Source organism: Triturus cristatus, chromosome 1_2 (genome assembly GCF_964204655.1).
Source record: "Triturus cristatus chromosome 1_2, aTriCri1.1, whole genome shotgun sequence".
NCBI classification, from domain to species: domain Eukaryota; kingdom Metazoa; phylum Chordata; class Amphibia; order Caudata; family Salamandridae; genus Triturus; species Triturus cristatus.
The window spans coordinates 302,803,593-302,825,626 of record NC_140580.1 but is presented as its reverse complement, the minus strand read 5'-3'; the positions used below and the strand labels follow the sequence as shown (position 1 = coordinate 302,825,626).

The window sequence follows — 22,034 nt, the reverse complement described above, 5'->3', positions numbered from 1 at the left end:
TTTCAAATTAAGGGTGTGCGCTACTTACAGTTCGGCAAACTGCCCAGAATTAGAAGGCGGCCACGCTGCTTAAAAAATGAATAATTAAAAAATAGAGGCGAGTGCCATGCAACTGCCATTTTCTAATAGTAAGGGCGTGCTGTGCTACTTAAAAGATAAAGGAAAGGAAAGTGGGAGAGTGGACAAACAGAAAACAAGCACGCGAGTGGTGCGTGCGTGCGCCTCGTGCTAAAACTAAAAAAAAAGGGGAGGCACATCTGGGAAGTGGCGAGCGATGCGCTTCATGAGCCATGACGAACGAGAGAGGAAAGCCAGATGGCTCATCTGCGCGTAACTCTGTGAGTAACCGCAAGCTTAAGGCCACAAGCAAAAGCGTGTGGGGAGCTTTTTAAAGCCCACTTACTAAAAGTCTCGCCAGAGCAGCGCATGCGCTGGCTCAGGCAAGACCTAAAAACTACGGCCTAGATTACATAAGGGCTGCATGGTTGCACGTCCAAAGCAGACGACTTTAAAACTCGGACACCAGGTTAAAGTCACAGCACAGGCTCAACATCTTGTCTTTTTGGTCAAATTACCTAATCTCGCACTACCAACAAGTAAAACTGTGTGTTTGTGTAACGTAACTGTGACTCGTGTATAAGCACTCCTGTACCTTCAGATGGAGTTCACACTATATAAGAAATGTAAATACAACAAAACCAAAAACATGTGGCATGTGGCCTTTACCGGAGCACCTTTTTTTGGGAACTGCGCTATGTTGTTTAAAGCATTCTGGCATGCTGCATAAATTTGTTAGGAAACTACATGCTTAATTTATTTTCTTTCTGTAGGCATACATTTGAAGCGGGCATTATAATATTATTTATAAGGAGAAAAATCACACATACATTAAAGGCTAGCTCTGAAATTTACTAATCGTTGCACGGTTTCGCACGGGGCTATGGGCAACGTTGCACTCTAGTTTTTTGAGACAGCGCAATGGATTTGAATGTATTGGAGCGCTTTATTTGAGCAACAGTTACATTACACAATGACATATCAATATTTTTGGGTAGGCATGGGAGATTAAGTAATTCGCCCAAAATTACAGGATGTTGAGCCGATGCAGAGACTTGAACCTGGTTCCCCAGCTCTAAATGCAACAGTTCTGGCCGTTACGCCACGTCAGAGCCATTACACTCTCTCTCTGACCCTTGCTTTCTTCAGCTGTCTGGCTGAGGACGTTGTAAGCTCATCATGCAGAGGTCTAGCAAGGATGCATGTACCTGCTGGGGGAGGTGTCCGTCTCTAAACTGGCACTGACCTCCAGCACTTGTTAGCAACGTGGGCATAAATTACAGCTTATTCGAAGCGGTTCAACACCCAAATATAGTAATAAGCAACAAAAAGGTAAATAGTCAACCTCTGCAAAGGCATTGCACTGCGCGTTACTGAGTTTTCAGTAACTTTTGCACCGTTTGGGCTAGAAACTTCTTTTTTTTAAATCTGAAGATTATGCATGTGATGATGGATTACGTGGCAAATGCGGCAAATCCATAATTGTGTGAAATATGCAGTTACTGCACATATTACTTTTCGCAATAAAGACGTTATAACATTTTTACAGAGTTTCAGTAACTTTTATAGCACAACTGCTCACCAAGCTAAAATATACAGCCCAAAAAAAAGTATTATTAATCACATAGGCGAAACCTAATGCATTTACCAAGGCTTGAATATAATAGTGTCTCGCTAGCGCATGCTCTCGCAGGCTCGACTGTAAAATATAAAAAAACGTATCCCTCCAAAGTGCCTAGCATCGTCTGTGGGTAAAGACGTTTTGGGGACAAGAATTTCATTCTTTTGAAAAAGTCCACAATTCAGGACCTTTCAAACGCTCGATCAATCATTTACAGGCGACACGATTAACCCATAGGACTCTCTTCTTATCCAACTAAAACCTCAGCTTAATAGCTTACTAAAAGTGTATTGTAAGTAGTATATTTTAATGAATTTATATAACACTTACTACCCGAAGCACACCACTTTCATCTTCACTTGATTAAAGTGGATTCTCTGATATCCTCTAATTCTATCCTTTCTGTTTACTCCCACCACTATTGCATTTTGTTGATGCTACAACGTGTTTCATGTACACTATTGTTCGATGTATAGCATACTTATATTAGTTCAGCTTTGCTAAATAAAATATTACATTAATGGACAAGTTACTTACCTTCTGTAACACCTTTTCTGGTAAAGACATGATCTAGCCGTAGATTCCTTACCCTTTGAACTTCCAGGCATCAGGCTGTGTCTTGAAGATTTTTGATAGCAGTACCCCTCGGCGCCGATAGGTGGTGTTGGTCGACTCCACGTGACGTTGTAGGCGTTGTGTTCATCGTCGTCGTGACGTCCACGTCGTCAAAATACCCACCACTCTGGCATGCTGACGTCAGTACCGTGACCGTGGTGTGTTAAAAAAGGCAACTAGGGCCTTGAAGGGAAAAGTCCTTGACACTAGAACCAATCCGCAGTAAGGGGAGGATGGGTGGGTCGGTAAGGAATCAGCAGCTAGATCATGTCTCTACCAGATAAAGAGTTACTGAAGGTAAGTAACTTGTCCATCTGACAGAGACATCTAGCCGCAGATTCCTTACATTTAAACGGATACCCAAGCAATGCAATCCCCGGGAGAGGGACTGCGGAAAGGTTTAGACCAGGAAATCTTGCAAGACAGAGCGACCAAACAGGCCTTCTTGATGCCCACAGGGCCGCTTGGCAGATATCTGAAACAAGAACACCACGCTGGAGAGCCATGGTGGCCGCTTTTGCCCTGGTGGAATGGGCTGTAAGCCCTTCAGGAGGATCCTTCTTCGCTTCTTCGATTTTGATACAGAGGATAACCCAGCGGGATATAGTCCTCTTTTTTGGACACCATGCCCTTTCGTTGCACCCACTCACCTTATGAAGAGTTGGTCATCCACCCGGAACTCTTTGGTTCGATCAAGGTAGATTGATAACGCTCTTTTTGGTTCCTGACAATGGAGACGCTCTTCTTCCTTGGAAGGGTGCGGAGGTGCATAAAAAGTGGGTAGAGTAACCGACTGCCCCATATAAAAGAGTGTTACCACCTTAGGTAGAAAAGATGCCCTTGTGCGGAGCACCACTTTATTCGGAAAGACATTCAGGTAAGGAGGCTGTGACGACAGTGCCTGCAGTTCGCTCACCCTCCTGGCAGAGGTTACTGCCACTAAGAAGGCTGTTTTGATGGTGAGTAGCCGTAGAGGGCAGTTGTGCAGCGGCTCAAATGGTGCACACATCAGAAAGGTGAGAACCAAATTAAGGTCCCACTGTGGCATAATAAAGGGCGAAGGGGGAACAAGTGAGTTAACCACTTCAAGAATTTCTGCACCAGAGGGCATTTGAAAAGAGAAGGCTGATAAGGCAGATGAAGGAAAGAGGAAAGGGACGAAAGATACCCCTTCAATGTGCCCAGAGCAGAACCCTGCTGGGCCAAGGAACGTATGAACAGGAGGATATCAGAGAAAGATGCAAATAGAGGGTCAATAGACTGTTCTGAACAATAGTTACAAAATTTGGACCATCAGCAGGCGTATTGCAACGTTGTGGAGAGAAGTCTGGCTGCCAGAATGACCTCACAGACTTCGAGAGGAGAGTCGGAAGCAGTCAGCTGTCGCCACTCAATCTTCATGCAGGGAAGAGGAGAGTGGACATGTTCAGGTGGAGAAACCTTCCCTGCTGCTGTGACAGGAGATCTTCCAGAAGGGGCAGCCTGATCAGAGGATAGATGCTCATTGTCAGAAGCTCGAGCTATCAGACTCTCCGTGCCCAGTCTGGAGCCACAGGAGTGACTTGTGCCTGGTCGCTCCTAATCTTCTTGAGCACTATGGGTAGTAGTGGTATGGGCGGAAAGGTGTACAGGAGGCCAGAGCTCCACTCGTGACAAAAAGCGTCGCCGAGCAAGAGCCACCTTGGAAACTCCAACACGCAAAACTGATGACATTGCACGTTCTCCGCAGAGGCAATCGGATCTAACCAAGGCTCTCGCCACTGCTGAAAGAGTCCTTGCACCACCTCTGGATGGAGACGCCACTCGTGATCCGCTAGGCACCTTCGCTGAGTTTGTCCGCTCTGGCATTCAGAGAATCAGCCAGATGCTGAACCACCAGGGTAATGCCCTGCTGTTCCAGCCAAGTCCAGAGACGCAGAGCCTCCTGACACGTGGTCCACGACCCCACTCCGCTTTGCTTGTTGCAGTACCACATGGCGGTTGTGTTGTCCATGAACACCTGAACTAGTCTCCCCTTGATGGATGGCAGGAAGAATTTTAGTGCCAGCCGGTTCGCCCAAAGCTCCAATAGGTTTATATGGAGCTGGGCCTCTGCCGAAGACCAGAGTCCTCTGATCTCCACCTCTCCCACATGGCTGCCCCATACTAGAAGGGATGCTTTCGTAACTACTGTGTGGTCTGTAAAGGGAGAGGGGTCTGACTCCGACACAATTGCGGGTTGATAGCCAGAATTGCAGGTCTTTCGCAGTGCCCTCCGAGATATGGACCAGGTCAGTGAGATTTCCCTGAAGCTGCGCCCATTGGAACTTCAGGATAGAGGCTGAAATATCAGCATAGCCCGAATATCCTGGACTTGCCGCTTGGGAGGATAAGCCCGAAACTGCATCGTGTCCAGAACTGCTCCGATAAAGGGGAGCGTCTGACTTCGGCACGTTGATAGTGAACCCCAGTGAATGCAAGAGGTTCACCATAGTCTAGGAAATGGGAGACGACTGCTTAGGACGAGCCCGCCTTCAACAACCAGTCGTCAAATTAGGGGAATACTGGAACCCCTGATTTCCACAGATGAGCTGCGACCACTGCCATCACCTTGGTGAACACCCTCGGGGCACTGGTGAGGCCAAAGGGGAGCACAGCAAACTGAAAGTGCTCCTGGCCCACTGTAAACTGCAGGTAGCAATGATGGGCCGGCAGGACAGGAATGTGGAAATAGGCCTCCTGCAAGTCCAACCCTACCATCCAGTCTCCCGGGTCTAGGGCAGACAGTACCTGAGCCAGAGTGAGCATCTTTAATTTCTCCTTCTTGAGGGAGTAGTTGAGGGCTGTGAGGTCAAGGATAGGACGGAGACCTCTGTCCTTCTTTGGAACCAGGAAATAGCAGGAATAGCAACCACAGCCTATTTCTGACCTGTGAACCCTCTCTATAGCTCCCTTGGCCAAGAGAGCCTTGACTTCCTCGCAGAGTAGCGCAGGATGATCCTTCGTCAGCCGATCATGAATTGGAGGCAGAGAAGGAGGGGTAGTCTTGAAGGGGAGGGTATATCCCCTTCGGACTATCTGCAGCACCCACCTGTCCGAGGTGATGTTGCACCAGTAGTGGAGGTGATAGCGTATCCTGCCACCCACTGGTTGCTCGTGACCATGAAGGACCGGACTAGGAAGGTTTTGTGGTGGAGGAGGGGATGGTGGCTTGGCTCAACTCTGGCCTCCCAACCCTTGAGGAGTGGATGACTGCGGCCACAGCCCCGCAGAGGTTGCTGAACTTGCGGAACCTGCTGGCTGGAATAGGGCTGGTGAGGTTGGAAGCCCTATCCATAGCCACGAAAGGAGCAAAAAGCAGACACAGGCAGGGGTTTAGTACTGAGGCCCAAGGATTTGGCCTTAGCCTGCGAATCCTTGAAGTGCTCAAGCGCTGTGTCAGTCTGGTCTCCAAAGAGACGTGAGCCATCAAAAGGCATGTCCATGAGGTTTGCCTGGGCATCCCCCGAAAAGCCAGAAGTCCTCAGCCAGGCGTGGCGCCTGATGTCCACCGTCAAAGAAATCGATTTGCCCAGCGAGTCCGTCGTGTCCCAGCCACAGCGAATGGCAAACTTCACTGCATCTACCCCGTCTGATATTGCTTAGGAGAGCAAGATCCGGTCCTCCTCAGAGACCCTAGGCAGCACCTGCGCAACCGTATCCCATATAGAATGGGAGTAACAGCCCAAATGGCATGCGGTGTTCAGGAAGTGGAATCCTAGACCACCAAGCTTTGGGGGGGGAGGGGGGGAGGTGGACAGTGAGGAAAACTGGGTCGCCTGTTGCATGGCGATGGTGGCGGGCCATCGTTCAATTCACAGGAGTTACTGTACTGGGATTGGACCAGGTGCCCAGAAGAACGTCCGTTAATGCCTTGTTAAAAGGCAGCAAGGGTCCCGATAAGGAGACACCAGGCTGCAGGACCTCCATCAAATCATTTGTCTTGACCGCCACTGTAGGAAGTTGCAGGTGCCGAACCTCCGCAGTCCTACGTACCACCACAGCAAACAACGCAGCCTCCTCAGTAGCCAGGTTAGGGGGAGACAGCATGCCAGAATCTGGGCAGGGGCCCAGGCCACTGGCATCACCCAGGTCTTGGGGCTGCGGGATTTCTAAGGGACCCTGCCCCCCCATCCTCTTTTTCCAACCCTAAACCTTCAGAAAGGGGCTGGTTAGATGGTATAAAGCTGTATGCTTCGTTGGCGCCGGCCTCAGCGTCTGTGGATGCCAGACCGACTCCACATCGTATGGAACGAGGATGCAGGAGGCATCGGCGGTGCCGGAGACCTAGGCGTCGGACGAAGTGCCGGGAAAGGCCGCTGTTGAGGTGCGACTGGCGCCGGTCTGGACCCGGGAAAAGGTCCTACAGGAGGCCGGGGCGCCGGGGCTGCGGCCGGGGCCGAAGGCATGGGACCCACATCCTTTACCTGGGCCTGCGGGGTCTGAAGGCACGCCGGCAGGGTCAGGTTGCCCAAACAAAGCGCACATGGCGTCGCAAAATCCTTTAAGTTGGGTGGGGGTCGCTCCTTTCCCTGGAAAGGGAAGGAGAAGCGGGATCGACCCAGGTGCCCGCTCTGCAGAACGGAGCCTAGAACGCCGAGGCTCCTCTGCCTCGCCGTGTGGCGGACGGGGCGAAGTTGAAGCACGCTTTGACTTCTTGTTGTGCCTCTTACCTGATGACTTCGATGAAGAGGACATCCAGCCCCCGGAGCGATGCTCAGACCTTTATTCTTGACCGGGAGTGAGATTGATGAGGCAACCTTCGCTGTGCGTGCAGGACCGCGAGCAGATTCAGGGATCGCTCCCTCAAAGCCTTCGGCACCATGGACCAGCAATCTGAGCACGACTTTGTGTTGTGGTCGCACTCCAGACACCAGAGACACACGAGGTGGGGGCTCATTACCGACATGACGCAGTGAAAGGAGTCGCACAATTTGAACCCCGAAGTGTTCCTACCAGATATCCAAACACACCAAAAGGAGTCGACAAAAGGTCTAAAAAAACTCAGTCAAAAAGTGACAGGGGGTGGCTCTCTTCAACAGATCGGCACTGGCTGGCACGGAAAAAAAAGAACTGATGTCAGCGCGCTGGAGTGGCAGATATACTGACGACACGGAAGTCACGACAACAATGAACACGACGCCGAACACAACACCTACGACTTCACGTGGAGTCGACCGATGCCACCTACCAGCACGCAGGGGTACTGCTAGAAAAAACTTCAAGATCCAGCCTGATGACTGGAAGTTCAAAGGAAAGGAATCTGTGGCTAGATGTCTCCATCAGATAATATAAAATTGTCATTGTGAGGTAATAATCAGGGGTGTGGGATGCAATCTTCCTCATTACATGCTTTGTTGGATTTCTCACCAGAGGAACCAATCACACCTCAGGGTCAGATATTCAACGCATCTATATAAAATCTAGAATCGATGGTTGGAACTGAAAAGGCATGGGTTGGTAAGGTGCAGCAGAGTAAGATCAGTTGGGGAAACAAGTACTAGCATGTCAAGGTCCAAATCTAAGAAACCCATTTGAAGGTGGATACACCAAACTGGCTAGGAGTAAGACATTTGTGCTTTAAGTGCAAGATAAGGATGACAGACTTAGAGTCAAGCATTTCTTAGCATGGTGTGTATGCTTCCGTTTCCCTTTCACATGTTTTACCCCTTTCTTTCAGAAATACATACCATTTGGATCTCTTCGGAAAAGGGTATTCATGATTGTGGCATGCAGTTTCACCCGATCCCATTCGCGTAGCATGAGTCCAGAGCTCACAAACCGCTCCATCAGCAGATCAGCGATAAGCTGCAGCCTGAAGTGGACAAGCAGTGAGAAAACATCAGCACGAAGTGACATACACAGGATAATACAGTTTATTGTCAAGCACTTACCATCAAGAATCCTTCAAAACCGATTAGTTATTCTGCGCCACAGCACAGAAATTTAACAGAGGTCCACAAACCTCCAAAATACATCTACAAAAATCAGCATGTTCTATGGCATCTTGTTGGAAGGGATGACAAGGATGGTAAATGATGCACACCTCATAAATGATTAAATGTACTGAATATTAAATGAAGAGTAGTAGTGGAAGGCCTACTCTTACAACTTTATTTGAAGAATTAGTTCTAACTACTTAATTGTATACAAGTTTAGGGACACCTGTAGTCCTTTTTTCGTAAAGTCTTTTTATTGAAAAATTGCTCAGCATACAGTAGGTACAGAAATGACATGAAAGCAAGCATTCAGTATACATTCCGATTAAAGCAGCAAATTGCTGGACACCTGTAGTCGTAATCCCAAATGGATAGGACATATTCGAGCTAAAAAAAAGTGGACTGACTCTGCCTGTCAGTAAAACCTTCACTCATTGTTTTTTCATTACTCACACCTTTCCAGATCACCAAGAAGCAGGAAAGGGGACACAAAGGTGTAAAATCATAAAAGACAGCATGCTGCTCACATCACCTGTGACTGTGAAGAAAGCGTGCCAACTAAAAAACTGAGATAACTGCCAGCTACTCAGTGACAGGATTATAAAAATAGGATGATAACCTTTTCGATTAACAATCATCGTTCTGCTCTTTCACCAAATGAACATATTCACTTTTGTTCTGGATAATTTTAAATTTGAACCTCTTGGTGCATCTCATGTGTAAACATATCAAAAAGAAGATTTTTAAATGCATTGTTCTGCTGCTTTAATGCAGTATTTGGTCATTGTAGACTGTTAGAACTGGGGGTCTCTAGTTGGCTGAGGCAGTTACCTTAGTCCAAATAGGGACCCTTGCATCTAGACAGGGAAAGGCGGGACACCCTCTATGATAACCCCTGCTCACCCCCTGGTAGCTTGGCACGAGCAGCCAGGTTTATCTTCAAGGCAATGTGTAAAGTATTTACAACCACACTCCCAGTGACACAGTGATAAAACCACAAATGGACACCACACTGATGTATGAAAATAGTGGTATCTTTATCAAGAAGAAAAATACGGTAAGACCAAACGATAAAATTCTGACATATGCGTATTCGTAATATTTCAATTTGCGGGTTATTAGGCCAACAAACACTTGTAGGTTCTTGCGGTATTCATGAGCCGTTCACAATGTTCAAATGCAGTCCTAATACAATGCTATGCAGTTCGGAATGCAGTTCGTATTGTCAGACTAATGCAGTTCGTAATGCAAGAATAATGCAATCCTCAATGCAAGTAATCAGGCAGTTCGTAATGCAAGAATAATGCAATCCTCAATGCAAGTAATCAGGCAGTTCTTAATGCAAGAATAATGCAATCCTCAATGCACGTAATCAGGCAGTTGGTAATGCAAGTATAACGCACTCCTTAATGCAAGTAATAAGGCAGTTCGTAATGCGAGAATAATTCAATCCTCAAGACACGTAATCAGGCAGTTCGTAATGCAAGAATAATGCAATCCCCAATGCACATAATAAGGCAGTTCGTAATGCAGGAAAAATACCAGGCCAATCGATGCGATTAGCGCGGACACTACTATGCCCCAACCACAGACAACAGTCCTTAAATTCCGAGGGCGTCCCCGGTCCTGCCGGGCAGGTCCGGGCCGCTCGCGGACCCAGCGCGTCTAACGCGATGCAGTGGGAGAGAGACGGGAGCACTCATGTACTCCTCCTGCATGCCTCCCCAGGCCACACCCGCTTGCGGCTCCCGACCGAAGTCCAAGCCTTACCTGGGGGATGCTCTGCCTCGCTCTCCCCACTCGTCGGACGTCCTGCTGGGCCCTCCCGATGACGACGCAGCTCGGATGCAAGGCGACGCTGTAGCCGGACAGGTTACGGCACTGCCTTCTCCGTTGCTGACGATCTTGAGCAGATTCCTCTTGCGAACAACAATCACGATTACCTCATGACTTCCTTAGCTTTACGAAATCCATTAGCATGTTGCGGCTCGGGCCGGCGGCGGCGATCTTGATCCGCAGCCTCAGTTACGATGACGGCTCGGGCCTCAAACAGCTACACATCAGCATGGACGATGATTCACGCTGCGAGGGCACTGCAGTCATGGGGCACTTTCCAACCAGCACCACAGACCGTATGGCAGTCTCAGGCTGCACACGCACAAAGTGTCGCCTAGACTCGGTTGAGCTTCGGGCCACAAAGTCCCGGGGCAATGCTTACGAAGGTCTCAGGCTGCAAAAAGCACACGCACACAGCGTCGCTGAGACACACTTGGAAACTTTGATGTTCCTGAGTTTCCACAACAGGGAGCTACCTCTCCTCAGGCCCTTGGAGGCAAGTTACTTCGGGACACAGCACACAGCAAAGTCCTTTCAAGCAGGGGGAAACAGCACACAGCAAAGTCCCTTAGCCTCTCCTTAGTTAAATAAGCAAACTGCAGGCCTTCCCCAGAACACACAGCAAGTGTCAGTTCTTCTCTTCAGTCTCTTCAGCTGTTCTTCCTTGGCAGAGGTTCCTCTTGACCACGAAGTAGTTTCAATCCTTTTCAGTCTTGATCAGTCCAAAGTTCAGGGGTTTCAGCTTTCATAGTTATACCCCTAAATGTCTTTGAAGTATTTGTGTTTAGGGGGCACTGAGCCCTGTCCAAACCAGTTCTGGGTGTCTTCCTGCCAGTGGTACCTTCTTCCTTTGATAGTGGGGGTCTAGTTCTTCAGATACTCAGCAGGAGGTGGAGCCATTCTTTAATGGCAGCAGCCCAGGCCTCTTCACATCCAGGGGGCTACTCCTCCCTCCTACACTCCAGATGCAGGTCAGCCTGTTGCTGTCTCACCTACTCCTCCCCTGGGTCAAGACACGTCCCAGATCCTATCACATTCAAATCCAGACGGTCAATCCACAACCAGGCAGAGACACACAGAATTGTTAGAAGAGAAAAAACAGCCACTTCTAAAAGCGTGGTTTCTAAACACAGAATGCAAAAAACACCTTCACAAAAAGATGTGTTATTAAATTGTGAGTTCAGGCACACTAAACTTCACCTCTCCATCTTAAGCCTATGGGAAGATAGGCTGGAAACATATTACACAGCCTTCCCCATTCTGTCCTATGGGCAAGATGGCCTTGCTACAATGAAAAACGAAATGGAGAGTATTTCACCGTCAGGACATGGTACACACCTCAGTACATGTTCTACCATTCACAGACACTGCACCCTGCCCAAGGGGGTACTTTGGGCCTACCATAGGGGTGTCTGATGTGCATGGAAAGGGAAGGGTAAGGCCTGGCAAGTGGGTGCACTTGTCAGGACAACATGGCAGTTAGCAAACTGCGTGCAGGCACTGCAGTGGCAGGCCTGAGTTCTCTCTTTAGGGCTACTTGTGTGGGTGGCACAATTAGTGCTGCAGGCCCACGAGTAGCATTTGCATTACCAGCCCTGGCACACCTAGTGCACTTTACTAGGGACTTTACTAGTAAGGCAAACATATTAACCATAACACTTTATACAGGGATCACTTGCACTTTGACTCTCATCAGCAGTGGCAAAGTGCCCAAAGCATCTAAGTTGGCAACACCATGTCAGAAAAAAGGTCTAGGGGGAAGGCAAAAAGTTTAGGGCACTTTAGCCAAAAAGGGCCAAGTCCAACATAGACAATACACCTACAATTATAAGTGAAAGAAAGTTCACAAAAAGTAAGATCCCAACATGTTCCATCCTCAGAGTGTCTTGCCTGGGGCTCCAAATCGAAGTTTGCTCAAAAGAAACAAAGGCAGGGTCACTGCCTCTTAGAAATACCATGTCAAATCATACTCTACCGCATTATCACACTCCCTTCGAACACAAACATAACACACATTCTGATTACTCATGATTACCATTGCTGAGCATCAGGTAGCAACTAAATCAACATCTCTCTCATCACCACACACATCCCATCAAACCCTCAACTACATACAAGCTACCATAACAGCAGCAGAATGTTATGTCTGCTGGTGGCTTGTGTGTAGTGACGAGTGAGATGTTGATTTAGTTGCTAACTGATGCTCACCAATGGTAATTCCATGGTGTGCCATGATGGTGATGTAGCAGACGGTCCCATCAACTCATGAATTCGACAGACTCTTTATCACTCAAACATGGCTCACACCTACCACCAAACACGCCACTACAAAGGCTACAATATTCAATAGCTCAAACAAAAATGTGAACACAAGTGAAGATTCATCAATAAAAGAGCTTTTCTCTCTCAAAGAACCCCCGACCGCACCTTCATAAAAAACATCACCTGCCACTTCCACATCTCTGCCTAGCAGCAATCATTCCACTGCAGAGCCTATATATGCCATCTGACATGCTTGACTAACAGGATGGAGGGGACTATCAGTCCCAGTAGCCCCTGGGTCACCCTCACTGAGATCCAGGACAGAGGCTGAAACATCAACATCATTGCCCAAATGCCCTAGTCTCCAGGGAGTAGGAACAAAACTGCTGAGGAGTCAGGTGTGATTTTGGCACATTGATAGTAAACCCCAAGGATGATAGGGGGTTGGTTGCAGTCTGCAGGTGGGTGACTGCCTGTGACAGCCCATCCTCAACAGCCAGTTGTCGAAGTAGGGGGAGACTGGGTCGTCTGGTCTCCGAAGATGTGCTTCAACCACCACCATTACTTTCCTGAACACCAGAAGGGTGCTCGTATAGCAAAAGGGAGCACAGCAAATTGAAAATGCTGTGGCCTACCATGAGCCACAGTTAATGTCTGTGGGTTTGAAAGAAGGAAATGTGGATATAAGCGTTATGCAGGTCCAGCTCTACCTTCCAGTCTCCAGGGTCAAGGGTAGACAAGAACTGGGCCAGGGCGAGCATCTTAAATTATTCTTTATGCGTAAAAGGCACTGAGAGGGTTAAGATCTAGCATGGGGCGGAGGACCCCATCCTTTTTATGCACCAGGAAGAAGCAGGAATAACAACTACAACAGACTTCTGGAACCTGGATCCTCTTTCGCTCCATTGGCCAAAAGAGCCTGCACTTCCTGCTGTAAGAGAGAGAGAGAGATGGGTCTCCGTTAGCTGTTTTTGAAGATGTTGGAAGGTGCGGACAGATTTTGAGAAATGGTAGAGTGTAACCTCGCTGAACAATTTCCAGGACACACTTGTCCTAAGTTCTTGCTTGCAACCCTGGTAAAATATGTCAAATCCTGCCTCAGACAGGGTGAAAGTGAGCCAGCAAGGGTGAGCTAAAGGGGCTTGGAGATGGTGGCAGCTGATGTGCTTCGACCCGCAAGAAGAGGATACTGTATAGCATTGAGAGTGCCTGATGTGATTCATTCACGAACGGGTAGATGTGGGAATTGGGTTTCCCCTAGAAAAGTGTTTTAGATTCATTCTATATGCTGGAAGGATATTGTTATTAATTACCTCTGCGGACCTTTCTGACATCCTAACCACATTTATAAGGTGGATCAATACTGCCATTTACTGATGAGCCTTTTGACTTTATACATTCCTTTGCAATTATAAATGGTTCTACCACACATGGATGATGGTGGTATCTAGGTTGCTCCTCCTTTATTCACTCACCAAGTCCTGAAGAAGTCCAGCTGTTGAGGCAATCATTGGCCCTTTCCTTTGTGTGGGGTCGAAACATCGACTTCTCATAAAAATCTTAGATTGAATAGAAGTTTCACAGAGTGGCAAATTGTATTTAATAACTGTGCTGCCTATGGATGAAATAGATTTTGTTTTTATTTTGTACTTATATGTTGGGCAGGCTTCCATATGAGGAAATATGGTAGATTTTATGGGTCCATACCCCCTTTATTCTTCACTCTTAGTTTTTCACGAGTACTGTCTCTCAGCACATATTCTGTCACTGTAAATGTTATCCCGGAGCTAAGTGATTAATGAAATAACTGTTTGAATATAAAAAAAAAGTATGAATACCATGTTTTCTGCAAATATAACATCAAGATGTATTTATTAAATTTTTTTGATTAATTTTGTATTTCTGCTTTGGCCTCTTATCTGTTGTGATTGTTTCAGAGGAGGTCCATATTACAAATACTTGAAGGAGTTTTTTAATTTAGCTCTCCCGGATTCAGATGAATCTTTTTGTCTTTTTTCGATTGGACCATTGTTGTTTGTATCACTCGTTAATCAGGTCCTTCAGGTTAATTTTAGGTCACCCCATTGTTTTGTAGGGCCTGAAGACTCTGCTGTGTGCTGTCCTTGTTGGCCTCTCCTGCGGGCTCTGTGACTGTAAAGTCCTAGAGCAATGGGTGCAGTGGCTGGTAAATCCTGGAAGCCCCTACCGTAGCCCTGGGGCGGGTGAAATTGTTGGTGCTGCTGGCAGTTGGGAGCAGTGAGGCCCAGAGAGTGTGCTGCAGCCATTCTATCTATGAAGCACTGTGGCAGCAAGTCAGCTTTATTCCTGAAAAGATGAGAATCATCAAATGGCATGTCCATAAGGCTTTCCTGATTACCTGGTGGACCACATCTAGGCATGCCTGCGAAGGGCCACACTTTCCGAAGAAGCAGTGGAATCGAGCCCACAGCTAATTGTGACTGCATCACGTCCGTCCAGCATGGCCTGAGAAAGGTTGGCATGGGTTTATTCCGAAACCATGGATAATACATGGGCTACTGAGTCCTACAAGGTATGAGAGTACTGATCTAGGAGGCAGCTTACATTTACAGAGTGAAGGGCCAAGCTGGTTGGAGCCCATTATTTTACTGAAAGTTTCTATTCTCTTTGATTCCCTGTCATTGGGAGTAGTGGGAAATGAGGTTGAATTCACCTTACTGACTGAAGCCTGAACTACAAGTTTCTCAGGCATAGAATGCGAAGCAAATAAATCTGGATCACCTGGGGCAGAGCGATGGTGCCTGGTGATCTGCTGATTAACAGGTGGGCGTGAGCAGGGTTTGGCCCAGATCCTCGAAAGGGTGTCAGTTAGAGCCTCACTGAAGGGTAGAAGAGGCTCAGAACTTGTTTGGCCATGCTAAAGTAGCTCAGAAAAGACACTGGTCGTAGTTTCCTGAATAGGAAGCTAAAGGTCGAGAACCTAAGCCGCCTTTCGCACAAACATGGAAAAGGTGGCGCTGTAATCAGTGGAAGGGCCTCGGGAAGGTGTCTAGACCACTGTCATCCTGGAGGTCTTCGTACTAGTTTTCCTCTTGGTATGGCTGGGCAATCTCATCCCCCATTACCAGAGTCTGCGCTGAATAATTCTTGGAGGTCATGAGCCCTTCCAGAAGGTAAAGGTACTGTGTCAGACTCAGAAGTTGGACTAAATGGTTACAACTTAAATAACACAGCATGCAGCATTGGTTGAGGTTGTGGCAGAGCCGTCTGGACGTTGAAAAGCAATGTGGGTTAGCCGAAGGCGCCGGTGGATCCTGTTCGGTGTGGTTTGTGGCACCATGGAGGGAACTGGTACCAAAGTCGGTCTGGAGACCAGAGCAAATCCAGAGGGCCCAGCTGGCTCCAAGTAGGGACTTGCATGCGGAATACCAGTTGGGAGGCCTCTCGGCTTCTTGGATCACGCAGGTGTGCCAGAGGAAGCCTGTAACGTGTCAAAAAGCTGCAGCATGGCTTTGTGGAAGCCCTCAATTTGCTGTGGAGTCGCCAGCATCTTTGGAAATTCTGGTTGCTGTGGAACAGGGGTCAGAATTGACTCAAAATAGGCTGACTTTGGGAGTGCAACTTGGATATACAATGACACCATTGCTCCTTCTCGGGAGATCGAGAGTGAAGTGTCGGGGTCAAGTCCCGCTTGGGCTTCTTACACTTTTTCTTGGATTTGCCCAAGCAGTTAAATTGGGTAGACGATCTGAAACAGAAGCGAGACTATCTTTAGACCTTGACTGATCACGGTGCGTGGTCATGTGGTGCTTCGCCACAAAGAGCTTCGTTTCCCAGTCTCAAATAGCCTCGGGGTGCCTCAAGACACAATCACTGCAGGCCTTCAAGTCATAGTCTTACCCTAAGCATTATAGGCAAAGCACATGTGTGTCAGTTACAGACATTTGTTTGCGACATTCCCCATAGGGCTTGAACCCTATAGATTTGAGAGGTGACATGAACCCTAGCACACACTGTAGAATTTTTTTGTTTTGTATCCTAAAGCGGGTAGCTCCAGATCTTTTGGTGCAGAAAGAAAGGAACTGATGTCAGCATGTATGGGTGGTGCTTTTGTAGACCTGCACACATCTAAATCCAGGGTGGAATGACGTTGAGGCAGAGCCATTAGCACCACCTGCTGGTGCACAGGGGTACTGCTAAAACTCTTCCGGATCCAGTTTGATGGCTAGGAAATTTTCAAATGTTGAGGAATATGCGGTTAGAAGATTCAATCAGACAAAGCCAGCATAGATCTGAGAACGATCTACCCACCAACTGACCCATCACCACCTCACGTTCAGCTGTAAAATAAAACACTGTTGCCAACCACTATCAAAAGCAGATTGAATCAAAAAGTCTCCTAAATTACTCTCATTCAGACTTAAAGTATGACGCTTCAATGACACAGCTACCATCTTATCTATGGACAATGCACTCACAATGGAAAAGAGCGACCATGTTTAATCTGCAAGTAGCTTTGTGTGTGCTGACTATCAAGCCCTCAACGAAATATATGCAAGAGCTTTATGAGCACTGTGCTTTGTTAATTTGTGTACCATCACTCCAGTTGCTCTCCACCCAGCCACACGGGCTCCTAAAACTTCTAAGAACTACCACTGACCTATATTGCCCCAAAACTAGGTATCCTCGCCTCACTGATCTTAGAGACACATCAACACTCCCTTGGCAACTTAGTACTCAAGATTCATCAATGTACCAACAACATGAACTTTTTTTTACAACACAAACTGCCTCAAAAAATGTCTCTGCTTCTTCAAAGCACACATGCCAACTGCAGACCTGAAACTGACGCTAACCAAAACGTAATTCGTTCTCAATAAAATGCAGTAGTTGCCCCAATATGACTTGGAGGGTAGTAATTGTAGTTTATGAATTGTCTGATCAACAAAAATCATTACAATGTACATAAAACATTCTGTGGTGTGTTAATTACAAATCAGTTGGAATTTCATATCCAAGAGCAAGACCTATCATTGTGCAAAAATTGGTGTAAAAATTACTAAGTTGTTTTCGGTCAATCAAGATACATAAAAGCATTGATATCGGACATTGTTTGAACAGTACAAAATATTGCATAAGTGCATTTATAGTAACAGACCCATTAAAACAGTCATTGTACCAGCAGTATAAAGTATCACTAAAGTGCATCATTAATCATATAGCTACTAAAACAATGAACATTCATGGTCCATAAAAGCATAGATATTTTATATTGTTCAAAAAGTACCAAGTATCGCTAAAGTGCAGCAATGATCAGATCACTACTAAAATAGGGAAAACAGTCAAGAACCATAAAGGCCCAGATATTTGACATTGGTCAAGCTGTACAAAGGATCGATAAAGTGCATCAACAATACCATCGTTATTAAAACTGTCATTGTTCAAGTAATGCGAAATATCGCTAAACATGCAACAATAATCTCAACGCAATTAAAACAGTAAAGATTGGATTGGCCATGCTAGTTCTACTCAGAGAGCTTGCTATGAAAATTTCAGAGGTATAAGCTTGCTAAGGCGACAAATCAGAGGAGTTGATTTTCCAGATAGACAGAGAATATGGGTTTGGCGGTATGTTCTCACACCAAGACAATGAACAATGGTTTCAACAAAGTACGTCGTGCTTGTAGTAGACGAGGGCAGATACAAACTATGTGCATGAAAGATTCCTCTGAATATCCACATAGCCTACAACAATGTGTATGTCATTGTTGCACCCACTTGAGAGTGCCTTCCTAGGCTGGGCACCTACCAAGTCTTAGCTTGAGATACATGTCCCTCATACATGTTGGTATATGGGATAGTAAGGTTGGAGATCAAGGTTCTCAAAAGCAGTCCAGGCATACCTTTTTGCCGTTAGGACCTCTTTGTCTTTTTGTTTTTTAAATAAACCATTTGTCGCTCAATTTAGAATGTTATTGAATGTCTCTTTGTTTATTGTCATGAGCCCAAGTGACTGGCAATAAAAATGTTAAGGCACTCAGATAATAAGATCGCCATGCACTTGCAAAATCATGATTCATAGGTTCTTGACAACACAGATTGGGTAAGGAACAGGAATCAGGTAAAAACAGAATATGTAAGCTATTTAAAAAGACTGTCTTACTAATTTATGGCTTTGCAGGCCGAATTCCAACTGAATTTCAGCATGGCCACTGCTCGTTAGGATCCTGAAGACGGATTTAAAGTCTTTAATTTGTAGTTGGTTCAGTAAATTGGCATCAACACCACGAAAAATTACTGATCCATAAGCTAATTGCAGGGACTAGCTTTGTCTTCTTCATTTTTACCAAATATTCGTGGGTGGGGCATGATAACTTGTCACGCAGGGTTCCAAGGGTGTAAATTACGGAAGCAGTTTTGGCTTTCAAGGTGTTAAAGTGGCATTTGAACGATACTCTGTCACCAAATGTTATTCCTAAGTATTTGTGTGTTCTGACTGTCAATTTCCATTCCGCCTACTTGACATATTCGGGACTTTGGTCTAGTGCGCCCTAGTGTCATTATTTTAGTTTTCCTTTATATTCATCTTTAGCTGGTTTGCTGTTATATATTTACCAAAGGACTCAATTAACCGTTGAAGGCCTATTGAAGTATGGCTGAGTAGTATGGTGTCGTCTGCATATTATAGATATTTTCTCTTACATCCTGCAAGTATAGGTGCGTGAGCATTTACTTTCTGCAAATGAAGTTGTAGATCAGCCATGAAGAGATTAAAAAGACATGGTGCAAACATGCAGCCTTGCTTCAGGCTGGCAGAGGTGTCAAATCGCCAAATCACACTGTTGCCATTTCCCATCTTCGCCTGGATCCATGTGTTGGTATATAGGAGGATGATTATATCAAAGAGTTTGCGTGGCACACAAAAGGACGCCAGCTTGCACTATAGCAACTTGCATGGAACGGTATCAAAGGCGGCTTTCAAGTCTTCAAAGCAGATGAATAATTGGTGTCTTTTATAAACTGCTCTCTCTGCCATTAAAGTAAGAGTCAGTAGATTTGTAGAAGTTGACTGGCCTTTTAGGACACCTGATTGATACATTGAAATTATATAGTTGAATGTAGCTCAACCTTCTAGCTCCTTGAGTAAACATGATGCAAAAACCTTTGGCTCAACATCGGTTAGGGCAATTAGCCGGTAATTTGCATGATTTTCTGGGGGACTGTGCTTATAAATAGGTTGCAAAATACTCCCATGCCATGATTCTGGGATAAGTCTTGTAGAGAAGATCTAATTTTATAATGGAGTCCGTATTAGTGCCTACTATTCAGGTTTTGCTCCATTTGATTGGATACTGTATAAAGAGATAATAATAGATTCCTCAGAAATTTGCTTGATTATTGAGGACATGTCTTCGCACCGACACCCGATCCCCTCGAAAGATTGATTTGGGGCACTTAGCGCAGTCAAATTTGGTATTTCTAACTGTATATCGTCATCTATTTTGGGTTCAGGGCACTCGCTGTACAGACCAGAAATAAAACGTTCCCAATCTGATTCTGGAACATTAGCACTGTTAGCCCTTCAACCTCCATTATCCAATTCGTGGATGGGTCCGAAAAACGCCTTACTGGCATAGTGAAGTTTAGCCCATATCAACTCATGGTGTGCCCTTTTTGCCCTTTATATTTATTGTTTATATTGTGATCTCAAAGTTTTTAGTGTGCACTCTTGTTTTTTGGGTGTGGCTTGATACGTTTGATGGAGGACTACTCTTGTAGCTTTACTTACAGACTTCTTTAGTTGATGAAGCTTATGGCATACCATTTGTTATAAATTGATACAAAGAGGTGACTCATTCGTATAGATCTGGCTGGGAAATTCTCTATTAGTGATGAGTATATTGAATGCCCAGTCTCCACCATGGATATTTCCTTCTGAGATTCGTAATAAGCAGATCTTGTTTATTTTCCAGCAAAACTCATTACTTCTGACTGTTTGGATGACTGCCAAATCAATTAATTCAAATTGTATGATGATGGCATTTGATGGAGTTTAATGGGCTTAGGCTGGCATTTAGCGCCAAAGTTATTATTTGAGGATTATGATCGCTTTTAACGCATGCTTCGATGGGACACCCAAGTATACTCATTACCAAAACCTTAAAAATTATGGTGTGGTCAATTACGGTGTGGCACTTGGAATTTTTGGACAGTTGGCACTGGGGTTATATTGTTCAAAGAATTATCGCTCAGCAACATTAAACATATATTATACAGCTGGTTACAACAAGACTGAATAATATCATTATGTAGGCTGCTATTTCCTTTTCTCTTGGTGATGTCAGTATTAAAGTCACCGGAGATAATCAAGCTTGCATCTGGGTGTTGGTAAGGGAGAGTTTCAATGATTTCCCAGAATGTGGCAAACTGGGTTAATTTAATTGGTCACTTTATACTCACGTAGATATTCAGTAGAATGATTGGGATATGGATGTGTAAATCCACGCATTGGAGCCAGGGAAGTTGCAGATCAATATCTTGTGCCTTAGTGTCTAATTCCAAAGTAATGTATACTGAGAGCCCTCCTTTTGGACGGCCAAATATGATGAGCGGATAGCTAGGATGGAAAATTCCTGATATCCCAACATCACAGTATTAGCTTCTTACCAAGTTTTCTGGAAAATCAGTATATCAAACCTCTGTAGAAAGGTTGTTGTATCACAATCCTCCAGCAATCTAGAAAGGCTGTGCGCATTCCTGGAACATAAACTAATAGGCAATTGAGAGTTGGATGAGGCAATCAACCATCAGTCGTCTTATTCTGGGTTTCTGGCAGTGAGGATTGTTGGAAGCCAAGCCCAATCCTCTATTAGGCCTTGACTCTACGGAATTTGTTCCCAGACACGAGCCAGTGATTGAACGTGCGATTACCAGACCTGAGGCTATTGTAGGTTTAAATAGGTGACTAATAGCTCTTCTTAGCATTGCGATGTTTTGATCTGTGATCCTGATTGTTATATGACCCGGTTGTTCGTTTTTCTTTGTTGTTATTTTAGGAATCAGTAGTGTGAGATAATTTGCATTGTTGCTTTTCCTGATCGCTATTCGCCATCTAGCGAAATATTAGCTATTGCCAATAACATTGTTTGCAATATCATTGGTTAGCCATGTGGTGCAACTAATTTCCCTCTGTGAAATTGTCAGGTCCTGTTTAAATTATACAGATCCGATGGATGCTGTTTGCAAGATGTGAAAGCGCTGGGAAGGATGCAAGCAATTTCAATATATTGCACTGTTAAGCATGTCAGGTCGGTCCCTTGATTCATATAATGGAAGAAAGAGGATCTGAGTGGAATCTGAGGGACTTTTTAACACATTTTTATTAGAGGATTGTAATACAGTACATCATTGGGTTAAGTATTCCGCACGGTCATGCCAGAATCTGAGGGACTTTTATCTTGGTTTCTGCAGGTGCTTTTATTGTTGGGGAAGTCTCTTAGTTTTGCACCTTGAATCGCCAGCCGCGTGGGAGATTCACTGGTTAAAAAGGATACTTGGATATTACTCAGTTTTGCCCCACTGTCCTTGGTCATTGGTTCGCTGATCATTTTTATTTCTTTGTGTGAAGAGACAATTAGTTGTTGGTTTGATCTCTTTTGCTGTGCTATGCTGAAGCACTGTAGGTGCCTTTTGATGCCTGTACAACT

General features: G+C 45.6%; 1 protein-coding gene across 2 annotated transcripts in view; it reads right to left on the bottom strand.

The window, feature by feature from the left end:
* Nucleotides 1–22,034, bottom strand: part of ASCC1 (activating signal cointegrator 1 complex subunit 1) — a 727,350-nt gene that overhangs the window by 274,885 nt on the left and 430,431 nt on the right. For both annotated transcript variants that reach the window (XM_085603842.1, XM_085603843.1), the window contains one exon: nt 8,002–8,126. In XM_085603842.1, coding sequence (XP_085459968.1) covers nt 8,002–8,126 — 125 coding nt within the window. The remainder of the gene's footprint in view (nt 1–8,001; nt 8,127–22,034) is intronic.